The sequence below is a fragment of the Phoenix dactylifera genome, chromosome 13 (genome assembly GCF_051530095.1).
Source record: "Phoenix dactylifera cultivar Ajwa chromosome 13, Ajwa_hap1_PhDact_Kaust_v1.1, whole genome shotgun sequence".
Taxonomy (NCBI): Eukaryota; Viridiplantae; Streptophyta; class Magnoliopsida; order Arecales; family Arecaceae; genus Phoenix; species Phoenix dactylifera.
Genome location: NC_143202.1, coordinates 24,202,190 through 24,227,970, shown reverse-complemented (window position 1 = coordinate 24,227,970; position 25,781 = coordinate 24,202,190). Strand labels below are relative to the sequence as shown.

Genomic DNA, 25,781 nt, shown 5'->3' with positions numbered 1-25,781 from the left:
TTGGCCGGACGCCGCGCAATAGTCTGCCACCACCCTGCGGAGAACCCGAGCGTCTGAAGTCCGTGCCCTGGTCAAAAGAAGACAGTCATCAGCAAAAAGTAAATGGGAGATAGGTCGAGCCCCCGGGGCTGGGATATAGGCCTCCAGCTCCCGGCTAGCGCACACCCTCTCCAAAGACCGAGACAAGATGTCAGCACAGATAATAAACAAGTAAGGGGATAAGGGACATCCCTGTCGTAATTCTAAGGTGGACTCAAAGAAGGATGACGGTGTGCCGTTGACCAAGATAGAAAATTTTGGCCCACGGACACACCCCATCACCCAATCAGTCCACTGCCTCGGAAAACCGTAAGCCTCCAATGCCCGCTGAAGAAACCTCCGCCTGATCCTATCATAAGCCCGCTCCATATCCAACTTGACTGCCATTAGGCTGTGCCGCTTCGAAGCTCGCCGAAGATCCCACATCATTTCCTGGGCCAACATAACATTGTGAGAAATATTTCTGCCAGCCACAAAAGCCCCCTGCTCCTGACTAATGATGTCAGGTAAGAGGGGCTTCATCCTGCCCACCATAATTCTTGCCACAACCTTGTATAAGGTTGTGCACAAGCTGATAGGACGAAAGTGACAGGGCTCGGTCGCATTCTGACGCTTAGGAATAAGCGTGATGAAGGTAGCCTTCCAACCCACAGGCATGGCTGCCTGGGTAAAGAAGCACTGAATAGCCTCCACCACCGCTGGTCGGATAATACTCCAGTACTGCCGAAAGAAGAAAGGGGGAAAACCATCAGGTCCAGGGGCCTTGTCCGGAGTCAAGGCCCAGACTGCCTCCTGTACCTCCAGCGCCGACACCGGCCGGATCAAGGATACACTCTCAGCGTCACGAATACCCACATCCACCCTCAGAGGGCGGTCCCCATCACTGGCCTCCTCATCCTCCATCCATCTAGTACGGAAAAAGTCGAGTAAGACCTGACGGATGGCAGGCTCGCTCTCCACTCGATGTCCGGACCCATCTCGCAGAGAGTGAATCATGCTCCTCCGTCTCCGTATAACCGTAGTCCGATGGAAGAACCTAGTATTACGATCCCCTCTTTTTACTTCACCAAAGTTACTGTTTGTAACATTTCTAAAAAGTGCATGCAGCACCTTTCTTATGCATTCATATTTAGCCTAACTTTAAAATATTCAGTTCGAAAAGAATATAATCAGAAAACTGAATTAGTTGCATTTCCTTGAATCAATTTTTTTTTAAGTCGCTAAAACCTATGATTGCTTATTGCTACAGGAGCCCCATAAATATCTCAACTCTTTGAAAACTGTCTTGTAGAGTAGTTGTTGCTTCACTTTTTTTATGTGAGAGGAGGTTCTAAGTTTAAATCATGGTGCAGTAGCTTTCTCGATGCTTGACCCATATAGTGCTACTTGGTGATACTCCCGTAGTTATTCCCCAAAAAAGAATATCTGAGCTAGTTGAAGCCATTATGGACAAAGTACCTAGAAATCAAGGACCTTCAAGTACATAATGCCACCTACCTAGAAGCCTGCCTTAGAGGCCATGGATGGTTGGATGCAGTTATGACCAGTTCTGCGGACTTCTAATGATCCAGTTCCAAAAGATTCGAAACATATCTACGTATTAAGAATATAATTTGTGAAGTTTGCCGGTGAACAAAGTAATTGAAAATATCAGTAACACTCGAAGACCGGTTTCCCAATGTTCTTTCTAACACCATCAACAACCCTCATAAATAAGCAAACCAAAAATTCCAGAAACACCACAAGTATGATTGATTATCCATCTTTATATTCTGTAGGTAGCAACAATATACGTATCGATGTTACAAAACTGAGCTTGTTCCGCCCTCACTTCTCTCCACTGTGAGTAACTATATGAATTCACACCAGACATGAAAGAAATTTCAGATAAAGGAAGTTAACCTCTTCCCTTCTCAGAAAAAAACTCATGATCTACTAGGGCTGCAAAACCCAAGGGGTTAAAAAGGGAAGGAAGTTTTCACCTCTTTCCTTCACCGTGTAGAGCTACCTGAAGCAAAAGATGTTGCCTATTGACACTGAAAGAAGACTAGTTCTTTCTAATTACCATCAGCAACAGCAAGCTGTAAAGGGTAAAAGATGGCGGGTGGACTGCATGCGGAGTCAGGCAGAGAGCCGGAGTGCCATCTGCTGGAGAAGCAGTCTCTTTTGAGCAGCATTGATGACACCATTGCACTCTGCATTAACAAGGACCTCTGTCATGATGGCTGCAGCATGCCCAGTGGGCTCCTCAGATGCCCTCCTCAGCATAAACACCTGCACCAACATCAAATCACTCTGTATACATTGCTTCCATAAAAAAAATGCTCTCTGTACAAATAATTAAACACTCCGCTGCGTTTTTAGCTGAATTTATCTGGTATATCTAGTTCTGGTTTAAGGCTTTCACTAAAATCACTGACATGGTTAACAATTATAAAAGATTAAAAGAAAGTTAGACAACACTTTAATACAAATTGAAAAGATGTATGCATCACAGGTTTTCACATACAGCCTTAAGATATCCAGGTAAAGGCCTGAACCCTCATGCATCAGAACATAAACAAAAATGGCCTGGCATCATCGATGCATGTGGCTTCTTATTTTCTTCTTATCTCAAGAGTACTTGTTTTTAACCAGAAAAAAAAAGGAAGGTGATTGACTCAACCAAGTTATATGCTTCTATTCTGTCCTTTAAAATGCATGAATCTAACTTCTCTAGACAAAAAACTAGGCTAAGCTAGAAGCAAATGATGCACGGAGGAAAAGACAGACTACCTGCCCATGATGAGTTATTTCCAGGCAACCGGGCTGCTGGATCCATGGTTCCCCATCGACCTGGACAGGAAATGGACTGTGGATGTGCAATCTTATCACCTTTCCTTGGGCCAGCCTTCTGGCTTGCGAAAGTCCTACCTGTCAAACATTGAACATACCACTTATTAGAGAGGAACATATTGTTTAGTTCTGTGTTATTTGGATTATACTTTTCCAGCTCATGATCTCAAAAATGTTGCTGGCAATCATCTCAGTCTATAACTAGTACTTCTAACTTTTCCTCCAAAAACTTGTATTTCTAAATTGTATGTTTTGATGCATCTGATTCTCGACATGTACATAATTATGCACAACCATGCAGAAAAAGGGCTTGAAACCAATCATTCTAAATCCGGTGTGTTAATAAAGTTAACTGATAAAAAATTTTTATTCCCCTCATAGTATCAGCAAGGTAAATTTGAATTTCTAGTAGAACTTGAAAGAAAATAATCAAACCTGAAGTTTCCCGAGGTGCCATGTTCCAGATATGCACACAACTTCAAGTGTTTTATCATGCATTGATTGGAGACCAAAATCATCATCATGCTCATAGTCATTTTGCCAAAGATCCACCCCTCCCATATAGCTACCAATATTTAGCACAAGCACACCTTCAGCATCCTGATAACAGGAAAGTGAAATGAGAGAAGCACAAGGGATGCAAGAGAGCAAGCAGCAGATCAATCAAGTGCATGCATGCCAGATAGATAGAGAGAGAGAGAAGCAGAGAGAAAGAGTACAATTTCACCTCTGGGATTTCGATCTCATCACCATCAACTTCAAGGCTCACTTGCCATGGTAAATCAGCGCAAGCTCTGTCCACCATATCCTTGGCACCTTCTTTGGCATATCGCAATTTGTTCACAAACTGTAGATAACAACATCAGTCAAACACAAAGTTTCACAGGTATAGTGTGGAAAAACTTATATTACCCTTTTGTCCTCATCTTGTTAAAAAACATGAAGGCATACCAAGATTCTTTTCGACAAAATACGGTTGAAAAATTATGTTCTCCACAAAAATGAGTTGCTTTGAATTTTCATAGTTGCCTAAGTAGTTCTTGCACAATAGGAATCTTGTTTCATCTACAATCAAGAAATTAAACTAATAATGACGGTTAAATAAAATCTTGGCCGAATTTCATTTTGGCATGAATCATGTACAAAACTGGGTGTCTGCCTATACAACACCACCTCATGCTTTCTTCAAAGCACAGATTGCTCAAGACAATGATAACTGAAGAAATGCATCTATTCAACAAATACATAACCTTGCAATAAACCAAAAATGACTCTTGACTTGTCCACTTTGAAGATTCTTCCTCTGGAGAACCTAAACTTAAACTAGCACCAACATCTCCCTCAATTTGTTAACAATTGTTCGTTATTTTTCATTTGACAATGGCTAAGAATTGACAATGACCTGGTCAGAAAAAGCTCATAGTAAAAGGGATGTATGTTACTTCATAATTTGCACCAAATCAAATCCAAACTACTATTTAAGATCTTTTATGATAATGTCTCTGTAAAGAAAAACCATAGATTATTCTGTCAGAATTAGTTAGACAGTTGAATAGACACTTAATTTGTGACCAGACACTCGACTCCTATTTCTCTGCTCCTATAATAAATGTCTCAAAATGAATAATGCAATTCCCTATATCACATATTTTTCTTGCTCCTATATCGAGGCTCTTTCCAAATATAATGAACCTAGCAGGGCTGATCTCTAATTATACAAGTTTAACTGCTAGATCAAAGAAATCAGTTTTTATACCTGCAAAGTTGTTGTAGGTTTTATTGCATGCCCCACTCTTGTCCGAAGTTTCACGAGGAAGTCCGCACCGACTCAAAAAAATCCCATCAGATTAAGAGCAGGTCATAAAGCATTACTCCAATGTTGATTGCTCCACCTTAGTTTATAAAACCACTACTATATAAATGAGAAGATTTATTTGTTCAAGGAAAAATTGGTTCCACAACAATAGATCCTTTGATTTCCTTCTGCTATTTACTATTGCTTCCCTTCTTACATCACCCACCTAATGTTACATGATATCCAGGATCCATACCATATCAAAATGTTTATGTAGTTCTTGGAATTATATCATAACATGAGATAGGCTTTGAACATAAAGACAATTTCTACATTCCAAATTCTTCTAGATGTGAAGCAAAATAGGACTCCATGAATAAATATTGCAAGTCTAAGATCAAGACCTCAAATAAATTTGCTTCCCTGATCCATATTATTGACACATTAATAAGATTTCTTCTCCTTCCCTTAAAAACCAGTCAGATTAGTTCATTGTCCTAAAAGAACCCTTATGATATTACAATGAATGAGTACAATGAGTCCATGCCTCCATGGTTCTATCACGGAACAAAAATTAATGTAAATTAAAACAAAAGTTGGATATCATGAAACCTAAAGAAATAAAGCATTACTTTAAGTCTTTAGAAAAGGCTTCATATTGAACCTTGTTTTTTTTGAGAAACTTCATAATGAACATTTAACAAAACTTATGAAAGCAGTTCACTGAAATTTAAACAGTATGTTAAATGAGAAATATGTAAAGCAATATAACTACCCAAGATAAAAAAATTCCAGTGAAAAGGGAGTGCAGGAGTAACCTGGCTATAGAACTTATCAGGTCTTTCTTCGCGCATCATGTGAAAGTCGTATGCAACCTTTGCATCACATCCAACACCTACATGATATAGGTAGAAGGGAGGAAAAGGATAAGTACTTAAGAAAATTCACACCGACCAAAAAGGGCAGCAATATAAGCCAGCACACCTAGATAATTTGTCATAAACTTAAGTTTCTTTGTACTGCAGCTTTGCTCCCTATCATATTCTTGGATAGCAACATTCCAACGGTCGAGCATTGTGACTGCAGCATGGTCAATGTCATGCAGCAGGGCACCCAAACCACCTTGTCCTTCAACAGAAGACAAACCTCCTCCCCATCGCAAAACCCTGGACAAGTCATTTCCTGTTCCAAGAGGTAGTATAGCAACAGGTGGAGGAGATTCGAACCTTTCCTTTTCAATGGCATCGAGAACCCAGGCTACAGTACCATCTCCACCACATACAAGAACTCTAAAATATTGCACGTTACGGAACAATGCCAGTCCTACCTCTGGTCCCTGTGAAGCACTAAGCTCAAAAACCTGAAATTATAATCCTCAGAATTAGTAATATCACCAAATACTGATAAATATTGCACAAGAACTGAATACTGATGACACTCCAAATGGTATTGCATGACAACTGAATACCGAGGACACTGAAATGGTTTGAAAACATTCATTTAAGAAGTACAAATTTTAGAACTTTAAAAATGCAAAGCTATCAAGGTTCTTCTTTCTAATCATTAATTTGAGCCAATTCATAAAAAATGCTGCAACATATTCAAGAGAAACAGAAGGACGCCTCTCCCACAACAGATCAATCGAAGGCAGAACATGCTAAACAATTATCAAGGACAAATGGAAACAGGCACAAATCCATCATTCCAGGGTTCAATATATCACAGATCAGATCATGTCAGACATCTGCAATCATTTTTCTCCATGCATGTAACATCTTACACTATAAATGAGGAAAAGTATTAATAAGATAATGTCATAGCTAAAGCAACCTAAGGAAAACGGACCTGTAGAGGATTCAACAACATGTTCAGTCTCCTTCTAAGAGAAGGTCCATATTGAGCTCCACTCTTGGCATTGATGAAAACAAGAAGAGGTCTGGCATCCTGTGGCAAATCAACCAATTTGTGCTCCTTTTTATCAGTTGTGATCATGGTGCCTCCATTCTTCTGGATGCAGCCATTTCCAGTGAATTCAAGACTTGCTAACCCGCCGTCCTGCTTCATAAAGTATCCATTCTTCTTTTCATTCGTGCTGACCAATGCAACAAGCCCTCTAAGCATGGATTCAAATACCGATCCTTTTTCTGAACTGTTCTGCAATTTGCCATTAGGATCTCCATAAAAAGAAGCATAATTGTACCCATGCTTGCTCCGGTTACGTCGCCTTCTCATCCGACCCCTAACTGATGATGCTATAATCTCTTCCTTGATAGAATTTAACATGCCACCAGTTGCTTGCCCTGTGTTTAATTCTTTCACACAAAGAGGAGACAGAACAAGCCTTCTAAAAGGACCCAAATCACAGACATTACCCGTCTCTTTTAATAACTTGGCATGACAGTCAACATGTATCAGGCGCTGACACCACAAGCAACGCCATATAGGTGAAGCACCAAGGAAAGGTATACCACATGGTTCATCACAGTAATAGCAAAAGGAAGATGTATCAGAATTGTCATCCATTTCAACCCATCTTTCTGACCAATGGTGCAGCAAGTGGGATGCACCACCTTGTGCTACACACTTGCAATCCTTTGTGGCAGAGTGGGAACAGTGAAAATGAGCTGCAACACCACATATGGAGCAACGGTGAAGAGGAACGCTACAAGCACCCTTTGCACCAACAGTTTGTGTAGAGACCAATGAAGATAAACAGACACAACATGTTGAAGGCTGCTCACTATGACAATAATCTTCCATCCATGTATGGCGTGAAGTTGGACATTTTAATGTCTTCCGTGCCTTCTTCTTTTCCCTAGCAGCAGCTTTCACCCAGTTTAGGGATGCCTGTCTCTGCAGCTTAAGGAATGCATAAATGAGGGCCAACAGTCCAAATGATCCAGCGGTGACAAGCCACCCGAAAATATTCGGACCAGACACATCAGATTCAGCAGCTAGTTTCAAGAGTGCAGAACCCAAGTCCATCACTATTGACCAGACTTGCACCTTCCCAATATCTATTGCTTCTTATTGAACTCAACACTCGCCACAAGCCCTAGCAGCAACGAGACTCCGAAGCAAACCTGGAACCAAGGTGCAACCAACATCTAGTTTCTAATTAAACAGCACTGGATGGCACTAGGTTTGCAGCAAACAATGACATCATGAAAAATCATGCAAATTGAAAAAGCTAGATGGTAAACATCCGATAAGGAAAAAAAATAAATTAATATGACAACCGATGGTATGATAGCTGTAGCTCAAACCTTGCAAAACAGAAACAAAGAAATCAAACAGAAACTTGGCTCGGAGATGCATTCTTAGAACAGAAAATGGTTTGACCCAAGTACAATTTCATATCACAGCCTTCTAAATTCATCATACCAACATAAATAGGTACGCAAAAAAATTGTGATTTTAGGGCAGCAATAAAAGAGAAAGTACAATCTTCTTTTAAGTCCAATACATATAACAAGTCCAATCCATTAATCAAGTTTCAACCAGCCCCCCTTTCCAATCAATACCAAACATCATGCCACCCAATCTTTATCTAAATCTTCACAGATAAATCTCTGCCTTCCCACCATCAATTACCGTTCTTCCCGCAGAATTGAAACATATCCACAGTATTTAAACATTATTAGCAATTAAGAACTAGGAGACCGACCTTATATCAAATTCATTACAAGAAAACACAGAGAAATTTCAAAAAAAAAAAAGAAGAAGAAAAGGAAATACGAGTTTACAGATGACACGCACGCATTCAAGGTTATATCGATCCAGAATCCAATTAAAAAAAATCAAAACATTGCATAAACCCAAAAAAAAACAGCCAAGAACAACAACTACAAGCAATCGCCCCACCATCCAATCAAACCCAGAAAAGATCGGCACCAGATCTATCCAAGTTAAACCTCAACCAAAAAACCAAAACCATCCCCCGATCCACATTCCCAAAACCAGAATTCATCCCGGAAACGAAGCAAAACGTACCTCCGAAATCGAAACCAAACGCCAAACAAAGAGAGAGAGCGAGAGCGCAAGAGATTCGAAACCGCCCGAAAACCTAAATCTCTCTAGATTCGTCACCCTTTATCGATCTCTCGCTTGGAATCTTGAAGGGAAAGGAAGCGCGGAATCGTGGGACCTTGTTTAAGGGGCGGGGCGGAAAACGTCGTCGTAGTCGTCGTCGGAGGTGCCGGTTTAAAGGCGGAGGGGGCGGGACTCCGTGAACGAAAGCAGCGATTTTTTTTTTTTCTTTTGTGGTTTTCGTTTCTTTCTTTCCGCCCCTCTCCTCGCCCTCCGCTTTTTTTCCTGTCTTTCTCAAATAAAGAAAAGAATAAAAAGGAAAGGAAGGAGTTCGAACTCTTTTTATTAACTTCTCCGTCACGCTGTTTGGACTTTAGGGGAGCTCCCACGAGGAGGGATTCCTGGTATTACCGAAAAGGAAAGAAAGTGACCGAGAACGCTTGGTTAAATCTTGGTAGCTTTTTCTAACTACTGGTTTGATTCGTGAAACCAATAAATAATCTTAGCATATTTGATTGATCATGAAAAATGATCCAAAATAACTATGTTTAGTTAAATATCTACTTTTCTAAAAAAAAATATAAAATATATATTATATTCTTAATAAAGAGAAAGATCTTATCTATATAGATTTTGATGGCTTAAAAAAAAAAATTTTAAAAAAAATTTTAGTTTTCAATCAGTAGAAAAGTAGTATTTTCATGTCTCTCATGAATTTTTCTTTCCACCAATCAAACAAGAGGTATTTCTTTATTTTCTTGTTGATCACACTTTTTCTTCTTTTTTTGCGAACTAAACGAGCCCTAAGGGTGCTTGTCGACTATTGATATAGTTTTTTTGAGTTATATATAGTAGATAAATGAACACATTATTCTATAATGAAAATTTAGGTTTTTGATTTCTTTTTCCAATGATCATGAAAATAAATAGTTCTAAAAGCTCTACTTGAAGGATGAGTAGGCTGCGAAAATGAAGCTCAAAAGTTGGCTAATTTAGGCTGCTTTTTTTTTGGATATTTTTATTATTTTAAAAATTCTACCAACCAAGGTAGCAAGCGTATGCCGTTAAAGCTAAGTATTAATTTAATTTTGCATCATGCAAAAATCATAAATCCACTCTTCTACAAAAACAACTCTGTACTAATTGAAGACCAAATTTAATCCTATTTTTAATTGCTCATAATGGATTTAATTAACTATTCAACAAATAGTTGACTTAATGAATTTTGGTAAAAGCTAATATAGTTTTAGCTAGTTGGAGCATACATTGAGCTAGATTGGTCTTATACGTTGGACTTGGACGTGACGCACTTGACAAATGCATAAAGATTTATTGACCATACCTACTCTAGTTGAAACATTCAAGGTCCACTTTAATTGAGCCTATTTACACACACAAACCTATTATTCTCAACTTACATAGTATAGTAGTAATGGCACTCCTGCCTTAACCTCAGATTGTTACTCTATTTTTTAAAAAATTTTCTTCAGATAGAGTACTCAAAATGTCTGAAACAACATCATGCCAAAGAAGTGGCACAAGGCTACTTCGCATCTCCTTCCACCGCTTTTATAAAGAGAGTACACACTGGTTTCTCTATAAAGTGAAGCAAAGTCATGTTCACATAGGCAAGTAGGAAGGAGATGATACCACCGAACTGTAACTTCTTGAAATTGCATATGAAATTAGAAATTAAAAATATATTTTTGGATTGCCCAGAGAGGCTTTAGATGACTAGACACACAACACTTGCTCATTAGCTCGACTCTTGCCTACCCCACCAGACAAGGGATTCATCAGTTCTTAGCAGCCGAATTGCAAGTCTTTTTGTTCGGTTTGATTGGGAGAAAATAAATCTCATTTTAGATTATCATATTTAGTATAAAAAAATAGATAAAAAATAATAAAATAAAAGATAGAGAAGATAATAAATATCACTAGAAGGATGATATTTGTTTTCCATATTGGATTACTGAGTGGAAGTAATCTGAAAATATTATTTCTTAAAAAAATACTTTTACTTATATTATATTAATATTATATTAATTATATCATATAATTAATATTAATTATACAAATATATATTATATTAATATAATATATATTCATTAATAAGCATTAATTATTAATAAATAATTTACAAATATTTCTTAATTATCAATGAACCTAACAAAATATTTATTGATAATTAGTATATTTATTTATATACCAAAATATACTAAATTATATTTATAATAAGAAATATATATTTTTTAATATATGTATAATTAATTTAAAAATATATATCAACTCACATATGTTGAAATTAATTGAATGAGTTCAATATTTTCAGCCATACATTATTATAATATCTAAGACTTCAGTGAGCATTCAACTGAAATCTTGATGAGCACTGCAAGACGATATAGTGTCCTTAAATAGTTTTTGGAGGCTAGGTTTTCTAGCTTTCATAAAAAATCGAGATAGATGAGGAGTCCATCTCTCGAATATGGTTCCATTTCCTACTCCAAATTAAATAAAATTCTATCTTTTACTCTAAGTCAAAAGAGCTCTATTTTTTTTTTCATTTTCTATTCCAAGTCGAATAAGATTTTATCCTTTCTTTTTCATTTTCTACTCCAACTTTTATATCCGAACCGGTCAAGTGGACTAAATTCAGTTTTTTATTAATTGGGCTGTGTATTGCATATCAAGAACTTGGAAGTAAAAGATTATTTGAAAATGGTCCAGATTCTCGGCCTGGGATGACTTCAGTTGGAGGCATTAATTGCTCTTCAAGGTGGTGCAGGGGATGGGCAAGTCCGCGAGGATGACCCAAAACTACCATAATTTATTGGTCTCAGACAAACCTAAGCTTTGACAGAGTAAAAGGCAGTATGCCGCAGACATTTTTGTTTTGAATCCAGAACAAGAAGCCTCAGAAACAAGCAATTGGAATTGGGAAGAGGCTAAATTGGATCCTGTTCATAAATTTCAAGGATCATAGTGAGAAAGCACAATCCAATTATTGATAAAACAACCATGTCTTGTAACAGAAGTTCTACCCAATATGAACATTGGATGCTGCTTTACATTTAAAATTCAGATCCAAATGCAATAGTTGCTGGATTCCCAGTCTTGGTATCAATAAATTCCAATCAGATTTTTGTTTTTGCAATAATGTGCTCACAACGAAATGTTTACCTTCATCATTGATGTCAGGTCAGTAGTATATCAACCTAATTATAATTATTAGCTAACGATAAGAACCTCCCTTCCGTTACTGAATCTTTCTATGAGCATCAAGAACAAGCTTCTTGAATCCAAGAAACTATACAAATATCTTATAGCCATTTAAATTCAAGGAGCACAGTATGCTGTATATCAAACTTGACTGGAAGAACTGATCTCATTTTCAAAGTTCAGATTAGCAGGTCCAACAAGTATATATCACATTTCTTTGGTTGTTACACTAGGTTTCACACTTGCACAACTTCAAACCTTATTTTTTCTTTACAACCACTAGTTCGTTTAGATTGTTGAATTCCTTATCCCCTTTACCTTTTAGTGGCCATGCCTTAAGCAATAGACTACAGAAAAAGGCAAGGAAAAAGGCCTTGCCTTTTTCGCGAGATGATTTTCACTTGAAATGGTCACTGCAGGCTGTAATTTAAGGATAAAGATATAATAATGACCACCAATATCATGCCAACCCCAGATCAAAAAGGAAAAAAAAAAGTCCAAATTCAATAATAATGGCTGAGGTTTTTACTTCCAAATTCATCTTTATTGCTTTTCTGTGGTTAAAGAAATGTCAGAATTCTCAAATTTGTCTCCTGGAAGTTCTTTGGTCTCAAGGAATATAGAAAGAGGACGAGAAGGTTTTAAAAATTTAAATCTGAGTTTCCAATATCATGAATTTGGGATTTATTCTAATATATCAACTATCGAAATTTTATGAGTTTACAACTTTCTTTCTGAAACTCATTTAAAATAACTGTAATTGTAATTTTCTGGTATGCTGAAGCCTGGCTTTATTGGTTATTAACACAGATATCGTATAAAATACATAGTTGAAAAAGTAATGGCAAGTAAATATTCCCTTGCACCATTTCCATCCCATTATATCATGATCATGTGGAAGGTTATCACATGTGAAAGATTGCCAATAGTAATAGAGTATGCATCGTAGGCTCACAAATCCACAATGAAGAACACAAGTGTTACAGAATTCTGATTTGCTAGCTTTTCTGCATATATTCAAGTCTGTCTACAATGAGAGTGCTTGTGGTGCTGCTTTCAAGGTCTTTCTATAGAACAATGTTTTGGTATGAGACAACACTGAAAGGGGAGTACAACTATCTAAAAGGAAAGTATTTATTGATCATTCAACGCCCAACTAATTCATCATGTACATTCCAAATGCCACATGCTCGTCACATGATTTAAACTATTATAGAAAGGCATATTGACACAAGGTGAAGAAAAAACCCCAAGCAAGAAATATAGCACAACCTTCTTTTCGTTAAAAAAAGAAGAAGAATAAAAGAAGGATCTGTGTGGAAGATCATACCTTATTCTGAAAATTTAGCATCATACCTGGATTTCCTTTTTATTTAGCACACCCGCCAACAAAAGCTTTATATTCTGCAACAAAAAATATGAAAAAACCTAAATTTGAACTAGAAACTAGGAATGAAAGATCAGATTGCAATTAAAGTCATGGAAATTAGAAGAAGAGTAGTCTTCAATAAACAAAAACAATAACATTGCGACTAGACAGACATCAATTAAGATTCTCCATACTTCAATTAAGACAGACATCAATATCAGCTGGACATCAATTAAGTGGCCATTGCTGGGAATGCTAGTGAATGGGGATTTAGATTCTCCATACTTCAGAAGAAAAAAGATTTGAGGGCAAATATGACATGCTTTACTTAAAGTTGCTCTTGTTAACTCTTTGATACTAGTTGAGTAGGACTGAACAACAAAGAAAACTATCTTGGATAAGAGCACATGCTGGCTGTGGTGATTTGTATACAATTTTGACACTGGTGATTTAAGCCGTTAAGCAACATGAATATTGTCAATGATCATGCACAACAGGAGCCAACATAGTATAGCAGATGGCTTAGCTAGGGACGTGGTAGCAGTTCTTTACCTTTTTTGCTTCTCTTGTATTTTCCTCCTCCCATTCAGTGGCCTTATCTACTAATGGAGCTTGTTCTCTACATTATTTCCCTTCCTTCGGGAATATTATAATATAAGCACAAGATCAGAAGAATAGAGCCAAAATTATAATATAACAACCTATGCATTCAAAATTCTGAGTCCTATTCTTTCAGAATTTTTCAAGATAGAGAACTCAATAATATGTACCAAACACCAGTATCCATGCAACGTAGACACAAAATAGCAAGAAGTTTCACAAAGCAACAAATCACCTAGTGTAATTGACAGAGAAGCTATTTTAACAAATGTATTTGTATGTGCCCATCTAATGTTTTAAAAGATAGAGAAAATAAAGCTATATGCATCTCTTGAAGAAGCAAATGTTGTTTCTTGCAGACAAAGCAACTAGGAAATACTTGATATGAAAATATTTCTGAACTAGATGCAAATAAATATTGGTATATCATAAGTTTCCAACTGTCAATCATGTAGAGAACTAGAATGTGTACTCATTGAAAGATAAAAAGAAGACATAAAAGCAACTTTATAAATAAATTATGAGATCATTATCCTTGAAATGATTTTTCAGGATTGAAAAACAAAAAAGATAGACCAGACAAAATAAATTTGCATGACACAGGAAATACACTACTCACTAGAAGGAATCTAGCCTAGCTGTAGGGATATTACACAGAAAAAATAATGAGTTCCAGCCATGTTTTTTTAGTTTTGCCAAGTACAAAAATATTCCACATCACCCATATATGTTAATCATTACAATTGGGATAAGATAGTCTAGAGGGAATTTTAACAACTAATGCACAATTTTGCATCTAAAATGTGATGCAGCCATCAATTTCATGATAAAGAACATAACATGGGTAGACATATTTGTGTATGTTTGATACTGGGGTGGGGCTGTTGGGGGTAAAATGGAACTAGTTAAAAGAAAAATGGGATGATATTTGCACAGCATATCAAGCTTTGGATGTGCATGCTTGCATGTCTATCAAAGTGAATTGGTGGGCATGCATTTGATGGAATCACTCATATGCATGTGACAACAGTGCCTTCAATTAAAGTTCTTGTCATGATGCATTTTACATAATCTCAATAGTCAATACCATATACATCTCTGAGGTGTTGCCATGACTCGACATAAACAATACTAATTTTTCAAAGCAGATTAGAACAAGATAAGATATCTTTATCATATGAGAGTAGTATTGTCAAAACTCTCACTTTAATCTTGTGTAAGCACCAATAGCAAGTTCTTTCAAGCACTCTAAGAAGGCTTTGTTTCAACAGTTGGAATGTTGCATCAGACACTCTCATATCAACTCCAAAGAGTTACAAACTTACAATAGTTCTCATATTAAAAATTGTAAAACAGTCTGATATTGAACCTCCAGTTAGTCGATAAAAACAGAACAGTTCTAGCTGCTACTTGTGTTAATCAAAATAATCCACATAACATGATTTGCATATGCTTATCATCCCAAAACAGTAAGATTGGCTGACAGTTTTCAATGGAAGATAAGGAACAGATCTAGGATCATCTGTGAAGCCTATTGTGGTTGCTAAAATTTAGTCGAGGCAGATTCACCTGTAAGTATGCTGAACTTACAAAAGTAAAGAGGACCAATAATAAGAACAAAAAAGAAGAAGATAGAATCATCCCTTGGATCTTTAGATATACAAAGTTTCAGCTGGATTTGCACGCTGTAAATTCTACATAAAATTCTAGTGTCCAATCCAAGTCAAAGTATACAAGACTAAACAAAATATCATAATTCGAACAAATCGTTTTTGTATACAAGATTCCAATCAGAATCACCAGAAGAGACCAACTCAATGCAATCTCCACTAAGGGATTCTGTGCATGAACTTGGTCCAGAAGGAGCCTCTGCCATGCTCTTTTGAATTGCAGTTTCATCACAAGCAAATTCAATAGGCCCAAACCCACTGGCTAAGTGCCAGTCATTTCCATCTTTTGATATAGAGCTTCCAATATTTGGCTCAACTCTAAGACCAAACACTGGCTCCACTTTATCTTCTCTATGACCATTGAAATTATCCTCATCATCAGAAAGTCACTGACAGCAATCAAATCACCCATCTCAAAAATCGTACGGATTTGTCCTTCTCTCCATGATATCCTTATCTCTTACCATGGCAAACCCCTTCTTGAAAACAAGCTTCTTTTGCAGAGGTCCTATTGCACGAGGGCTTCTGAAAATGAATTAAATCTACAGAGTTTGAAGATGCGGCTGTGCATCCAAACTGGAAACTATGCCCTGGTGATGGCAAAGGATCATTTACCTCATCAGTTTTCGGCTATGGCGACAAGTTTTTGGTCCCAAGAAGTGGCACCATTAAATCCATCGAAATGCAGGCAAACCACCTTGTTTCTTGAGCTAGAAAAGGTTTCCCCAGAAAAGGGTGAAGTCTAAGGCAGAACCATAGCGGCATCCTCCTCTTTGTTTGTAAGGCTTAGGAAGCTTACATTTGGAAGATGTTGCAGCCCTTTCTAAAATCATAGAGAAAGGACTAATGCCCGTCCTGGTAGAAGGAGTATTTTGAAAGCCATAACCAGATAACGGCGTTGTTTTGAGGACAGGCAAGTCGAGACCCAACTGCTCTTCAAGCTCAGGCGATTCCATAGGCTTAGAATTAGCAGGAGAAAACCTCCAAATCCCAAGATCAGGTAAACACTCAGACCCAAAGTAGACACCTTCGTGGACACCAAGCCATTTTTCAGCACATCCTCTTCTCCTTCCTCACAAGGAGATAGAAGCCAATTCACAGAAGCTTCAGCATTGCAATACGACAGCTGAACTCTAGAAATAGAACTGAAACTACTGCCGATGCCGGAATTCACATTCTCTGAAGGTGAAGACAGCCAATGGATGATGGAAGCACCAGCGATGGGAGCTGGTATCAAAGAATCCCAAATTTCTGAATTCATGGTGACCTCCATTCCACCTCCACCGACAGTGAGTATGCCTCTCGGCCTACATTTCATCCGGTCGTGGACTCCAGCGATGACCTGGCTGGCGGTAAAGCAGGCAGGCGTGGGAGTGACAGAGGACCCGGCGGGGACCTCCGGGGATATGGAGGCCCGAATTGAAGGCGTCGTGGCTGACGTTTGTGTATTTGAAAGCATCTGCTCTCCTTCCTTCACGTCCCAGACCACCTTAAGAGCAAAAGCAGGAAGAGTTTTCTCCGGCGTGGAAACCGGACAATCTCCAGATCTGAACGGATTCAAAGTCTCAACCTTTCCCTCAAAACCGACCTCAGCGCAAGGATTCGTAAAATCCGAAGCATCGCCGGAGCTCCAACCCTACCCTTCGGAGCTTGGCTTCCGCGTATTCCACCTCTGGAGTAGATGAGCGGTTCTGGGCGCTACTTCGATTTAAGCTGTTTGGACGCTTCCAAGCTAGGTTTCGAAGCATTCTTCCGAGAGCCCGGGAATGCCTTCCCGGAATTCTTGGAGGCCAGCGTTCTAGAGACCGGAGGGGCCGCTCTGGGAGTTCTTGAAAGCAAGAAGAGGAGTTTGGCAGAAGAAAGCTGAAGCAGCTCCTCTAGATGCCTCTGCGGAGCCAGAAGAAGGACGAAACGTCCTTCAATGGATCCCTCGGACTCGGCTTCTTCTTCACCTCAGACTTCTTCGCTAGGGTTTCTTCCGAGCTCCTCCTCCCGAACTTCGAAGCTCGGTCCTGGCGTCTCTTTTCCCTCTCCCAAATCTTAACCTTTGCTCTAGGCTCCGAAAAGGTTTTTTCCTTCTAAAAATATAATTTCTAAAAAATACATTTCTAAAATAAAATATTTAAAAAAATATTTTTAAAAATATTTAATTAATTATAAAAAAGTAATAAACTCTCAGAGTATGGATAATTCATTTTTTTAAAAAAAATTATGTATAATTTTTATTATACTTTTAATAAAAATTAGATTTTTAATATTTTTTTAATACTATTTTTTTAAAAAATAAAAATAAAATAATTTTTGATTTATGAAAAAGTAGCTTTTTTATATTTCTAATAAATTTTTTTCATAAATCATATTTCTATAAAAATTATATTTTTATAAAAATATAATTTTTTTATTTTTTAAAAATTTAATTAAAAAATATTTCAATACTTTTCTGTTGATCATATTTTCTCTACTTTCCCCGCCAATCAAAAGATAAATACGTCGAAGAGAGGAAAAAGAAGCTTTTAAAATTTCCCACTGAATTGAGGTGAAAGAGGGGGCCCTTCGAGATTCGATGAGGTTGCCCCATTCCCTTTTCTCCAGTTCGGTAAAGGTGGATCCCAGTGATCTGGGCCGTCCATTTGGACATCTGATCCATTTTGGACGGCCGACCGATTGGTGGGACACGAAACGGACGGCGAAGATGCATTGCGCTCTCCTAGCGCCGTGCGGAGTTGTTCGGTCGTTAAATAAACGACGGGAGAAAGGAGAAGAAAGCAGCTGGAAAAAACCTTCATTATTATCTGCTCGTGTACTCTGCCCACAGCCATGGGTGAAGCCGGGAGGAAGAAGATCGTCATCGACACCGATCCCGGAATTGGTAAAACCCTAACCCTGATCTCCAAAAATGATTAAAAAAACCATAATTTCTAGCTTCCAATCTATTGTTTTGGGGTTTTGTGTGGTAAAATTTGTGTTTTTAATGTGAGTTTGTGTTCAGATGACGCGATGGCGATATTCGTGGCTCTGAACTCGCCGGAGATAGAGGTGATTGGGCTGACGACAATATATGGGAATGTCTATACGACGCTGGCCACAAGAAATGCATTGCATTTGGTAATTCACCGCTCCCATGAATCATCTTTTTTCTTGTAGATCTTTTGGATCTGGTCTGGAAAATTGATGAACTGCTCTTCTGGTTAGTGGTGATTCTTCTTCTTCGTCTTCTTCATCATCATCTTCTTCTTTTTGAATCGATCTTCTGAAAGGGTGTTGACCAATGTAGAAGTGTGTATGAATATCTTCTGTTATATATGGAAACAGATTCAATTTCATAAAAATATCTAAATTGCCAGCTTGAAAGAGGAAGTTGATGTAGTAATTGATTCAAAATGCAGTGAAAGCTGCCAAAATATCACCACCGAAGCATCATCCCTGATGATCACTCGAGAAACACTGCTCTACCATATGGTATAGTTATTGGGCTGAGCTTCTCAGCCATTTTGGATATGAGCTTTTCTAATCCTGATGGAGATGGTTTCCATTTTGATACAATAAATTGAAAGTTTGAGATTTACAAGATCTCTAATGTAGTGATGTAGGGGCTGGGGGATGTAGCTTGATAATAGGTACTTAAGCTGGTAAACCATCCCATGATCTGTGTTGGCTTTTGGCAATTAATTACCCATTACTATATTTCTTCTTTGTTTTTCTAGTCTTCATGAACAAACCAAACCAAATCAAACCATGTATAAACCCTGGGCACTTGGTAACAAGTGCCTATGATTGCGTATTGCATGAGTACTGTAAATTGAAAGTTTGAGATTTACAAGATCTCTAATGTAGTGATGTAGGGGCTAGGGGATCTAGCTTGATGATAGGTACTTAAGCTGGTAAACCATCCCATGATCTGTGTTGGTTTTTGGCAATTAATTGCCCATTACTATATTTCTTCTTTGTTTTTCTAGTCTTCATGAACAAATCAAACCAAGTATAAACCCTGGGCACTTGGTAACAAGTGCCTATGATTGTGTATTGCATAAGTACTGTATAATTAGCAACATAGGATAACCATAAGAAGTTCTGCTATGACAGCACTATAGTAATAGTTACTGTAGACCATGGGATGGTGCATGAGTATCGGAGTCCTTTACTTATTTCACTAGGCTCTATAATGGAAATTCAGCTTCCACTATATAATTAGTAGTTAACCTAAAATTCATCCTTTTATTAGGTCTTTTGCATGTATTCTGCTTTCAGTAATTGAAATTATGTATATACCCTTACAAATTAACTATTTATATGCATAACCATATAAATTATTGCTTATTGCACATCTACCCTCGACATAGTCATAAAGAAGGATTGTAGCAAACTTACAAACTTGAGAAATAAGAGATATCACTCTAGCAATATGGAGAGTACTGCTGAAGAGACTGATGCCCTGTTAGTGCAATTAAAGATTCTATGCACTGGATATTTGTATACATGAGATTATAACCCACTGTCTAGTATATCTTTTGAGAGGAGCGCTGTCTACTATATCATTACACCATTTTACTTTGTTTTTGTATAAACATTAAATATAGATCATTTATTCTGTTTCAGAAGTGTTATCTGTCAATTTTAAGGATAACCATTTCTTCTTGGTTATTTGGTGTATTTTTTTGGTACATTTAGATTGGTGTGTTTGAAAGTAATAATTAAATTTCGTCTGCTTCTCTTCATTTTTTTTGCAACTGGTTTAGTTGGAGATCGCAGAGCGGACAGATATTCCAGTGGCTGAGGGATCTCATGTGACAATCACGGTATGTAGTGACCAATATATCATTACTTTGTGGCTATTGCTGGAAGACCACTTGTTGATCTTTTGCTTCTTTCTTGACCTAGATCAATTTGTTGTATGTAAATAGTGATGTTTATTAAAACAGCTGAAACTAGTATTGACTGTAGCAATGTTTACAGTTGTACATCCAGACTAGGATGTTTACATGCCAAGTTGTTATGTAGATTCAAATCTATCTATATTGAAGATTCTTGAACATAAAAGGTTCTGCGGGGCTCCTTGCAGCAAAAGTTTGTCAATATCTCTTGAGTTCTGGTCAAAATCTCTTAATTTTACTAGTTCCCGGGGCAGTTCTTGGACTTCTCAGGGTGCATGAAGTTACCTGCATGCTTTTTCAGCTGCATATTTAGACTTTATTGACACTTATTTTTTCCACCTGCATTTTCATGAACAAGCTGGATTTTGGTTTTATTGATGCATGCAAATGAGTATAAACAATAGGCTAGGTATGTCTCCTAAAGTGAATGTATCAGCGTAAATAGTATTTAGTTTCCTGTGCACCTACTCATGTGAGCATGCAGTAGATCCTTTCTTCCACACTGATACTTTTTTTTTCCAAAATTATTGATCAAGATATCGATTAAATATTTGAACAGCATTACTTACTTTGCTTTCTAAAAATGTGTAAAGAAAGGTACAAAGCTTAGAATTGCTGACTTCGTACATGGTGCGGACGGACTTGGAAACCAGAACTTTCCTCCACCTAAAGGAAAGCCCATTGATCAGTCAGCTGCCGCTTTTCTGGTTGAACAGGCGAATCTTAATCCTGGAAAGTTACTGTGGTTGCACTTGGCCCACTTACAAATGTTGCCTTGGTCAGTTTGTTGTTCAGTTAACTTGTATTCTGAACATATTACTCTGAATATGCTATCTTTAGTTAACTTTTTCTAGCTCTTCTCGGCATTGAATCAGGCCATTCAAATTGATCCTGCATTTCCTAAAAAGATAGGGCAAATTGTTCTTCTCGGTGGTGCATTTTCAGTGAATGGGAATGTCAATCCAGCAGCAGAGGCCAATGTATGCCTAATCTTTGTCCTGGAAGCTTTAGTACATTTATTCATATGATGCATGCATCTATGATTGGTGTAACTTTGGATTTTCCATAATTTAATGTGATTGCCTCACTTCATTATCATCTTGTTGCATAATATTTGCAGATCAGAATAGTAGTTTATTCAACTTTTTTCTAGTAAACTCAAAAATACCATTGAAATTTTAGCGTGCACCCTGGATATTTCAAGGCATCCTTTCTAAGTTGCACATAGGAAGATACTAAATTGTCAGTTTTCCTTTTTGCTTTCTTCAAGAAATTAGACTATAAGATCTAGTAGAGAAGAGACTGAAGACTGAAACTTCGACAGCTTAAAGCTAAGGCAACATGCCAAGTCATATATTTGCTGAGTACGCTAGTCCACCTTAGAGTTGCTTTTCTGATTGTACAAAAATTTTCATAGAAATTTGTTTTGAGTACGCTAGTCCACCTTAGAGTTGCTTTTCTGTAAATTCAATTTTAATGCCATTAAAGTGCAGATTTTTCTTTCAATATACAATCAAGAGGATGATTGCTTTATATACAATACAGCACATTTCTATCATTATGAAGATAAGCTAACATCCTGTTATTATCTTCTAAGAAAGTTATGTTATATGAGTTATCTGCTTGTTTAACTGAAGCAGTATATGTCAAAATAACTTGTTTAAACGAATGGACTTTTATGTTTTGTTTGTTCCAACCAGTGTCTGCTCAGTGTGAGCTGTATCTCGAGGACATGTGTTCTATGAGTAAAATATGACTATTGACTATTCTTACTTTTTTACCAAAAGTTGACTTTTTTTTTAACAAAGACAGACCCTCATCTTTTTCTCTGCGAATGGATAAGCAGATCTTTGGTGATCCAGATGCTGCTGATATTGTGTTCACTAGTGGAGCTGATATTTTGGCTGTGGGAATAAATGTAACGCACCAAATTGTTCTGACAGGTAAACTTTCAAATCAAATAACTGGTTGTTTATTATCCATAGCGTAGTCTTTAAGCTGTCAAACTTAAAAACATTTTGTTTCACCTGTCAGGAAAATATTCTGCTGTTTTTTCTCGGGAGAACAATTGTTAAAAACTTTAAAAATTAAATTTATTCACAGATGTAGATTTTTACCATAAGATCATAGGATAACTCTTTATAAAATGTAAAGTGTCCAAAAGAATATTTGTTATTTTACTTGTAATTTCAAATCTCTTCGGCGACCTGATCATGAATTCATTTTGTTTCACCATACAATGCTCCTCTGTAATAACAAACATGTGTATCTACTTACATAAGCTTCTTAACACATCTCTGTTGCTCACTCATTCGGTCTGTCCTCATTTGCGTACTATATGTAAATGGCCTATCTAGCAAGAAAGGATCATCCTATATCTTTCAATTGCTTTGATGGATATGATAACCAAATTTGAGAAGTTACTTCCTCTGACATCTTGAAGATTCTACTTATCATTAGTTATTCTTTGATCAAATATATTCAAAATTAAATTCATTGAAGTATGATTCACAGAAAAATAATGTTAGCTGCAGATGGTCTGGCCTTAAGCCTTTATTCGGAGTTCTTACTTTCACAGGGCATTGATTAAACATGACAATAACTGTCATAATCTGTTTTGCTAGCACACAGGGCACATGCCTTCATATAGCCTGCTGTTTTTCCTTATTTCTTCTCCTCGTTCCATAATCATTTACATAACCTGTTTAGTCCCTGTAGATTGTAATTAGGGATCATGAAAGTCATTCCTGATGTTAACTCATTATGAATTGATTATCAACAATTAAAGAAACAGTTAGTCAAGACAGGCCTTTTTATTAAAATTCATGCAATAATAATGACATGTAAAGTTGATGGTGCTGCATTATCTATTTTCTCATTGAGCAAGTAACATTTTGACATCATTGCAGAAGCTGATCAAAACAAGCTTGCACTATCAAAAGGCAAATATGCCCAATACCTGTGCAAAATCTTAGGGATTTACTTTTCGTATCATCATGAAGCCTATTCAACACAAGGTTCGTTGTGGAAGGAGAAATTATTGAGAAATGATGCAAAGGTAGCACAAATTGTAATGTTTTTATGGATGTCTTTTGGATGCAGCTGTCTACCTTCATGACCCAACAGCACTTCTTGCAGCAGTCAATCCATCACTGTTGACTTATACTGAAGGTGTGGTACGGGTTCAGACAAGTGGCATCACAAGAGGCCTTACAATATTTGATAATACCAAGAAAAGGTCAGCAGATTTTGCTATTTAGAGATTAATCGCATGCATGTTTAACAATAATAGAAGGTGAACAAGAAATTTAAACGGAGATGAGCTTATTGTAGTATAATCCATTTGTATTTTCCAGTCACATGCTGATATGCATTTATCACCATTCTCCTAAAACTACTCTCATGGTTATTGGAGTTTACTTAGATGTCAAAGATCATAGTTGTGATGTAGGTAACACTAGTGCAATATATACCAGATCAGTGGACATTCTCTTAAGTTCTTCTCATGGTCAAGCTACAGAAGCAAGTATGAAATTCCAAATTTTATTATTATATTGTTCATTTGGATGTCAGATGATAAATGGTAATGATGAGACAGATAATCACATAATGCTAGGGCGACTTACAAAATTAACAGCAAAGGACTTTCAAAATAAAAATTTACAGTCCATTTCCCTGCAAAGATCATGATGAGATTCTGGCCATCTACTGCAGAAAAGGTAGTTATAAACAGTACCAATATAAGTGTCATATCACATGATTAAATCCGAGTACACGTTATCACTTCATACAAAACTTTAGAACTTCCTTGCACTTTAATATGAAGATGGACATCACCTTTATAGAAAGGATCTGTTTTTTTTTAACTGTATAAATGATTTTAATGCAAAATAGAAATCTTATATTGCTTAATACTATTATAATTGGTTTTGTTCTTGGACATTAAAAAAAGAATCCAACAATATTAGTCATGCCATGGCACTCATTGGTGCTTTAAAATGCTTCAGCACTCATTAATCATTTGCACGCCTTAAATAGATAACTGAAGATTCGAAGGAGTGTCTAACCACCTGTAATTTTGCATAAAACTGCATGTTCTATGGAGATAAATTTGTTTCATAAATGGAATAAGACCAATGAGTGTATTTGCATAAGAATACTGAAGATAGATTCATAAAACAGACCTGAAGAGAGGACAAGGCTTGTTGATCATTATGATGGTTGTTCAATTCCTATCAATACAATCAATGCTACATGAGATTGTGCACCCATGGAAGGCAGATAATTTCCATTGCATCAAAGATTCTGTCCTACATTCTTGCTCATATTGTCATGATTCATACATCTACTGCATATGTGTGTGTGACGCACACACGCAGGCATAAAACACATACACAGGGGGGGAGAGAGAGAGAGTCGCATCTTGCATTTATGTTCGTATGAATTCGTCCATTGCTACTTCTAATTAAAGATAATTGTGTTGACAATGGTTTTCTTTGTATAAATTGATAAAAACAGAAGGGTTTTCATGTCCTGTAAAGAAATTTTGGATATACAAGAGGCTTGTACTACTAAATTGTAGATCTTCTGACTCAGTATGATTTTCTTGCCAAAACATTCCAGGTATGGCGAAATCACAGAGTGGTCCGATAAGCCAACTGTGAAAGTTGCTGTCACAGTCGATGCTCCTGCCATCATTGAGCTGGTCATGGAAAGGCTCATGAACTCTTAGCATCAGTGCTCCATAGCCTGGAAGATATCGCAGCTAGGGAAACAAGAAGTGGCCAGAGCCTGGTCATCAGTGATCAATTAGTTGTTGCATTTGTACCAGTTTCCTTTTACTTCATATTCCGTGACAAAAGAAGGGACCAATATGATTTCTCCCCTGTACTCTAAAATGATGGCATACAATCAAATATTGAGGAACATCTTGGAATTTTTATAAATGCTCACCAGGCTCTTTTGGTACAGATTTCTTAGTGCAATGAGATTCTTATATGCAGTTCAGGAACTATAGTGCCCTAAAGTCCTTGTAGTTTGGTGGGTTGTAAGTCCATTGATGGAGCACTTACTTGAAGAAAGCAAAGATCCAAATTTCACAGGGTTTTGGAAAGTTTAATGAGCACAGGCCACACTAGAAGGCAGATTTCCCCATGTAGGGTAGATTCTTGATTCATCTCACTCCTACTGTCATGTAAGAGTACAATAGTTTGAACGGGGAAGAGAGATCTCCCAAGCAATCCTGCTTTAGGAACTTAAGCCTGTGGAATGAACATATGCTACAGCTTTACGTAATCCAACAATAGCAACAAAATCTTTCAGTCAACACCAAGATAGAGGGCTATCTGATT

The 25,781-nt window shown here is 37.2% G+C and overlaps 2 protein-coding genes and 1 pseudogene across 2 annotated transcripts; 1 reads left to right on the top strand and 2 right to left on the bottom strand.

Annotated features, from left to right (window-relative positions):
* Window positions 1-1,785: 1,785 nt before the first annotated feature.
* DGK2 (diacylglycerol kinase 2) lies at window positions 1,786-9,090 on the bottom strand. The gene is made up of 8 exons (XM_039122763.2): window positions 8,663-9,090; window positions 6,515-7,752; window positions 5,654-6,029; window positions 5,488-5,564; window positions 3,602-3,721; window positions 3,310-3,474; window positions 2,815-2,952; window positions 1,786-2,313 (listed from the first exon to the last, which is right to left on the bottom strand). The coding sequence occupies exons 2-8, from the start codon at window positions 7,652-7,654 to the stop codon at window positions 2,161-2,163; spliced, it is 2,169 nt and encodes a 722-aa protein (XP_038978691.2). The 5' UTR covers window positions 7,655-7,752; window positions 8,663-9,090; the 3' UTR covers window positions 1,786-2,160.
* A 2,206-nt stretch (window positions 9,091-11,296) lies between these two features.
* On the bottom strand, window positions 11,297-18,206 carry LOC148700285 (uncharacterized; annotated as a pseudogene).
* Window positions 18,207-18,267: 61 nt separating this feature from the next.
* URH2 (uridine-ribohydrolase 2) lies at window positions 18,268-25,400 on the top strand. Its single transcript, XM_039122764.2, is given in 10 exon segments — window positions 18,268-18,428; window positions 18,549-18,664; window positions 20,296-20,355; window positions 21,024-21,162; window positions 21,165-21,208; window positions 21,306-21,410; window positions 22,277-22,373; window positions 23,340-23,447; window positions 23,533-23,668; window positions 25,054-25,400. Coding segments are annotated over 10 exon segments (966 nt in total). The 5' UTR covers window positions 18,268-18,376; the 3' UTR covers window positions 25,163-25,400.
* Window positions 25,401-25,781: the final 381 nt, after the last annotated feature.

What these genes read in the sequence shown, in the direction of transcription:
- DGK2 (XM_039122763.2), bottom strand. Translation starts at nt 7,654, where the DNA reads ATGGACTTGGGTTCTGCACTCTTGAAACTAGCTGCTGAATCTGATGTG. An exon ending in ATGAGATCGAAATCCCAGAG is followed by an intron (nt 3,475 to 3,601) that starts GTGAAATTGTAC and finishes TCCTGTTATCAG; the next exon opens with GATGCTGAAGGTGTGCTTGT. An exon ending in GGCACCTCGGGAAACTTCAG is followed by an intron (nt 2,953 to 3,309) that starts GTTTGATTATTT and finishes AATGTTTGACAG; the next exon opens with GTAGGACTTTCGCAAGCCAG.